The sequence below is a fragment of the Sinocyclocheilus anshuiensis genome, unplaced genomic scaffold, assembly GCF_001515605.1.
Source record: "Sinocyclocheilus anshuiensis isolate Anshui unplaced genomic scaffold, SAMN03320099.WGS_v1.1 scaffold1581, whole genome shotgun sequence".
Classification (NCBI taxonomy): domain Eukaryota; kingdom Metazoa; phylum Chordata; class Actinopteri; order Cypriniformes; family Cyprinidae; genus Sinocyclocheilus; species Sinocyclocheilus anshuiensis.
The window spans coordinates 245,545-251,513 of NW_015540988.1; the positions used below are offsets into that span (position 1 = coordinate 245,545).

The 5,969-nt window shown below is 38.2% G+C and overlaps 1 protein-coding gene across 1 annotated transcript in view; it reads left to right on the forward strand.

Moving 5' to 3' along the window:
- The first annotated feature begins 269 nt into the window (after positions 1-269).
- The window catches only part of LOC107690156 (SMC5-SMC6 complex localization factor protein 2-like), a 29,508-nt gene continuing 23,808 nt past the window's right edge, over positions 270-5,969 (forward strand). The window contains exons 1-8 of the mRNA XM_016488397.1: positions 270-366; positions 960-1,002; positions 1,182-1,268; positions 1,928-2,331; positions 3,396-3,629; positions 3,745-3,778; positions 3,890-4,869; positions 4,984-5,063. Of these exons, the coding sequence (XP_016343883.1) occupies positions 1,232-1,268; positions 1,928-2,331; positions 3,396-3,629; positions 3,745-3,778; positions 3,890-4,869; positions 4,984-5,063 (1,769 nt within the window). The 5' untranslated portion in view covers positions 270-366; positions 960-1,002; positions 1,182-1,231. The remainder of the gene's footprint in view (positions 367-959; positions 1,003-1,181; positions 1,269-1,927; positions 2,332-3,395; positions 3,630-3,744; positions 3,779-3,889; positions 4,870-4,983; positions 5,064-5,969) is intronic.

The window sequence follows — 5,969 nt, forward strand, 5'->3', positions numbered from 1 at the left end:
GTCAGTGGTAGGCTATCATGAAAACATGCAAGATTTTCCTTGCATAACTATTTTTTAAAAAGGTGTAGGCTATGTAAAACAGCAAATTTGCTAAAACAAACAGACATACTAACAAACAAAATAAAATAAATGGTATTTTTTGTGATATTGTAAGAATTTAAATCAGTCTACTTTACTCGTATGTTTTTCTTCTTCTGCTGAATACTGTTCACTGTGTCTTTTGATTTTGGCGCTCAATCTAAACGCCTCTAGTGGTCGTTTCCGTGAACTACAACACTCGCTCCTCCTACCTACAGATGGCGGTTCCCCACAAACGTAACCGCACTTTCATCATGGAGTGTATCAAATACATTTCTACAATGGCTGGTACGCATCTCATATAATTTTATTATAATGTTTATATATACGTTTTACTCTTTTCTGAACTAAACGGACGCGTATGGTAAAGTCACCGCCACTCACGCGGTTTGACAGCTAGTAAATTAACTTTACTTGCAAAATGTACTATGTTTAACGTTACATAACATTTAGTCAGAATTGATCAAGTAAACGCTCTTTTGTAAAGTTAGAGTTTTATTTGGAGTGCTTGTTTTCATTTGATTGTGTAGTCGGTAAAGCCTCGTGCTTGAAGAGCATCTTATGACTGGCAGCGTCTTCCGATAGACGGCCGGCTTTTTGTGTAATTTACTGTTTAGGGAAGGATTTGTCATAAAACATCAAGCACTTCGGCTAAAACAGCCTAGTTCGATGACTTGAACTGTTGCCAACTTGCCAGTAGTTTCGTTTCTCAAGGCTAGCTTCTTTTCCCGCCCATACACATTTCAGTTACAAAGTACAAATAATGAATGTCATAAGTCAATACAAATGAGAGGGATGCGCTGAAAGTAGCTATTTCCTTTTCTCCGTTTCTTTTCCAAGACCAACGGCTAAAGTTTTCTCCATTGTTTTTCTTTTTACAGACACACGCCCACCTGATGGAAAAACTGGAAGCATGTAGCACAGGTCTGTTGTCATCTGTTACTGTCATTTATTTCTATAAAAATACTGTAATATGTGGTGTGTATTGTAATGGCACAGACTTCTCAAAACAGGATTTGGTTATCTAAACAAATGATATTTTGCATGCGCACATGTAAGTTCACTTGTTTTAACACTTGATTCATGCATCTCACTTTGTTCAGATCACTCAGAAGACATTTAAAGACACCTGTCTGTGTTTCTTCAGTATAAAATGTCAAGTTTCCTCAAGCAGCACATCACCTCTATGGGTGAGATTATATGTGGTATATACTGTACAGGGATGCTTGGTGTGTTGGGCCGCTGTTGATCTGCTTGTGGGCTTACTGCGGTATGGCACAGTGGTAATACTGGATACATTGGCTTGCAGATTTTTCCTCCTGTTTTCTAGACTTAAGGCTGGAATGCATTGCACGGCGATTGCACGTAAATTACAATAGACTAGCCATCATACAATAAATGACTGACAGATGAAAACAATGTGTTCTAAAATCAGACCAAAAAAACAAACATGTTTGATCCTCCGACTGGATCGAATCATAATCTGAAGCTGCAAATCGGATTCTGTGCCCATCATACACTGTGATATTCTGCAAAGTCAGTCAACTCCAATTGCCTAAAATCTGCAGACTGGCTCTGACTTTTGGCAACTATCCACGACTCCATCAGACTGCAGATCGGGACAAAAATCTGTGCACAAGTCGTCTAGTATATTCCAGCCAACTGATGTCAATGCTCTTTCATATTTGCATGTCAGTCTGATTTGTGCCAGCTAACAATCTTAATAAGCATGCAGTGCACTAACATTTAATACAGGTTTGCGAGGTGATTCAGCTGCCATGATGAAATAAAGAGGTTGCTTTTGCACTTCTTGTCTGAATGTCTGACAATGTGTTTGCTTTATTTTAAGTGCAAGAATTCATTCCGCTTGGTGCTCCGCGACGTGACAGTGTAGCTGCCACACCACATCCTGTGTCAGGTAGTCCACGTATTGAACCTTCTGAGAAGACTCCAAAACTCTTGAACCCACTGCCTAATTGCATCCAGCCCACCAAAAACCCTGAGCTGGAGCAGAGGAACAAGTCCACTTCAGCTGCACTCAAAGCCTCCAACAAGAGACCAGAACAGGACAGTAATCTCAATCGGAAAGTTGGTGTGAGAAAACTACAACCGAGTAATGGCAACATTAACTCCAGGAAGAATGGCTCTCTCAATCCCATGGTTAAAAAGGACATCCTGCAGAGGACCAGTTCTTACAACAGAAACAAAGAACTTTCTTATGCTCTCAGTAAGGAGCTGAATGAAAACTTGAGGGTAAATGCAACTCTTAATTTTTTCTTAATGCATTTTAAAGTTATTATCCACATTTCTAAGAGTATTGTAATGCAGGGATTCCCAAACTTTTTTTTTTCAGCCAAATTAAATTAAATCCTTTAACAAATTGTGTTTTATTCAGTGCAATAGCAAGATATAACAGTTGAAATACTTTAGAGCTGAGCATAAATAGAAAATAATTTAATGCAAAAATTGCCATCACTTTTAATATTTAATTAATTTCCATGACTGAATAAATAATTGCTGTACCTCCTGAGATTTAAGTTAATATTTAAATAATTTAACAACACATTTGCATGTCCACAATTTTCTGATTTCTGGTTAATGGTCAAAATGACATGCAGGTAAACAAACTAAATATTTTAAATCAATAGTCTTTTATTTTGATTGTTTTTATTTTGAAATTATTTATTTATTATTATTATTTTTGTAATTTTATGATTTATTTAATTATTAGCTTTTCATCAACTCATGAACCCCCTGCAGTTCCCTTAGCATGGGAAACCCTGTATTACTCAATACTCATACTTTACATTGGCTTATCTGTTCACTGTTTTTTTCTGGTGATTAACTTGGCTTTGGCAGTAATGGAAAATATTATGGAATTATAAAATGGGGTTTTCCAGGATGTAAAGTCATTGAAAGTAATAAAATCTTAAAATCTTGAAAAAAATTTTTTTGCATTGAATTGATTGATTTTTTCCCCATTTATGCTAAGATCTAAATGTTTTATCAGTTATATCTTGCTATTGTGTATAGTAAATCTTTTCATTGTGATGTCCAATTTGTGAGCTTTTAAGATTGTTCTTTTCTGTGAATCGATCAAATGGGTTCTCAGATAAATCTGAATGATTCATTAATGCATCTGTCATAATCAAAGATGATTTTTTTAAATGACTGGAAAGGCCAAAGTACTGGAATTTAATTACTCCAAAAATGTGGGAACCCTGTCATTTAGATGTTGTTACATAATTGTTATAGCTTGTGGTTGGTGTTTGTTTATTGTATTCTAACTTCATAATCCTCTGATGTTCTGTGTTCAGCTTGGAGGAGGTTTGTTTCAGTCAGATGCTGTGAAGGTCCAGAGACATTCTCTTCTTTATACACCTCACTCAAGGCGTAACCCTGAGAGTAGTAGTTCCTGCTTATTCCAGCAGAGACCTAAAGCAGCAGTTAACACAGGGGAGAGGATCATCCACCATCCTGATCAGAAAAAATATAGACTGGAGAATAGAGACCACAAAACCTCCTATTGTAGCGACATGTCCGTACAGAAGGTACAGGTCAAGCTCTATATTTTTGTTGAATAATTTTATGTATGATTTCCACCTTTTTTCAAGTGACTATGGATGTCAAACATGTTTTCACGTATTTTCATTGATTGTTTTATAGGAATTAAGCACCCCTCACCACAAAACTAATCCAGGTAAGAATTATTACCCTTTGTTGTACTACTGATCTTGCCCAGCTTTTTATTTGTAACTTTTAAAACTAAGCTGTTTCTCTTTCTATATCAAATACAACTTTTTGCCAACAGAGGGCAGGATGTCCCTGTCTGTAAAGAGAAAAAGGGAGGGTAGTACAGAAAATGAGAAGGAAATGAAACGCTCATGTGCTGATTTCCAACCCACTACCAGCTCTTCCATTATAAACTCGCCTAAGTTCGTCAAACGTCCTTTCGTGAAGGGCAGCAATGAGTCTGAGATAACTATAAAGGAGAAGCAGCCCCCTAAAATGCTTCCTGCTGCACCAAACAGCAACAACAAACCCAGACTTCCGCCTTCCCTCCCCAGGCAGCTGTTTAAACCATGTAAGGACTCAAACACAGCAAGCGACAAACCTAACTCATTTCAACTCATTAAATCACCCACGACTGCAGAGCCAAAAGACGCTATGGTGGCACATGCCAACAAAAATCCCAAAGCTCCACCCAGCCAACCGCATTTGCGCAAAGTCTCTCCGAAGTTGAGCACAATGTTCGACAGCATCGAGACACCACTTTTTACACCAGGCTGTTGCTTACCGTCACCCAAAACTCATAATAAAAAAGCAAATGCTGAGAGAGAAACTTGCACACAAACAAGCCCCTATTCCAACCATAAGGAGAGTGTTAAAATTGTCTCGTCCCCCCATCATCCTGATCTAAGATCACCCAGCTTTGCAGAACAAGCCGGTTCACGTACGATGGAAACGGATGAAAGAACGCAGTTGAAAGTGGAGCAGTCACGCAGCCACAAGGCTATCATGCCTGCCCCAACCGTGTCGGTGAATGTAGAAGGATCAAGAGAACAGAAGTGCTGCCCCCAGTGGAAAGATCCCTTAGATATTGAGTTGGGAGACGACTCCGGCGATGAGCTGAGAGAGTACTGCAATATCAGTCTGAGCAGCAGCAGCAGTGGTCATGAAGATGAGCCGCTGCCATCTCTGGAGAAGCTGATGAGTCGGAGAGACCATGTGCCTGTTACTCCCGAAAAAGATGCTTTTTCAGAGCCCAACACACCTGTCTCAAAAGCAGCAGTAAGTTTAAGGATGTTCAGAAAACATGTCATGACCTCATGTGTCATTGATCAGTCTTTGACATGCCTGATTTTCACAAACACCTCTGTTTTTTTTTGTATTTATCTGTATTAGCCCGAGGCACTGAAAACCAAAGCCGTTAGTTATAGAAATACACTGGAGCAGATGCTGCAAGAGAAGGAACAATATCAGAGGTTGGTCTGAAAACCTCATTTGTTTTTTTCCCCCAACTTGATTCTCAGCATGTCTCATTTTGTGCTTGGCAGCCCTTGGTTTGTTGTAGTGCTTTGGATATCAGTGATTGAGAGGTAAAAATCTCAATGTAGACAGCTTTTATTAGTGGTGTTTACCAAAGCAGGCATGGCTATAAAAAGAATAATTCACCTAAAAATTTAAATTCTGTCATCACTTACTCGCACTCATGTTGTTCCAAACCTATAACACAGATCTGACATTTTTGTAATGAAATCTGAGCGTTTTCTGTCCCTCCTTTGAAAGTCCACACAAAAATGTTGACGCTCATAGAAAAATTTAATCATAAAAAAAATAATTGAGTAGTTGAATCCAAGAGTCAAGATTGCTTTATATTAAGAACAGATGTAATATAGACATTTAAATCTGTATATAAATATATATAAACACTGATCAACACGCATACATAAAGAAAATCGTTTGAGCATTCGTTTACCATATTTGATCTTCATTTGTGCTTTGATAATGGAACAACATGAGGACATGATCAGTCAATGATGACTGAATTTTCCGTTTTGAGTGAGCTATTCCTTTAAAGGGGTCATATGATGCTTTTTTAAAGATCATTATTTTATGTATTTGGTGTAACAGAATATGTTGACATGCTTTAATGTTCAAAAAACACATTCTTTTTCAAATACTGTACATTATTGTAGGTCCTCTATGCCCCGCCTCTTTCAAACGCTTCGTTTTCTACAAAGTCCCTCCTTCCAAAAAGCGCAGTCTGCTCTGATTGGCCAGCTGACCCAGTGCATTGTGATTGGCCGAACACCGCAAGCACTCGTCGGAAATGTAACGCCCCTTACCATAATCGCGAGCTTCATCTTTCAAAATAAATGTAAAGACAG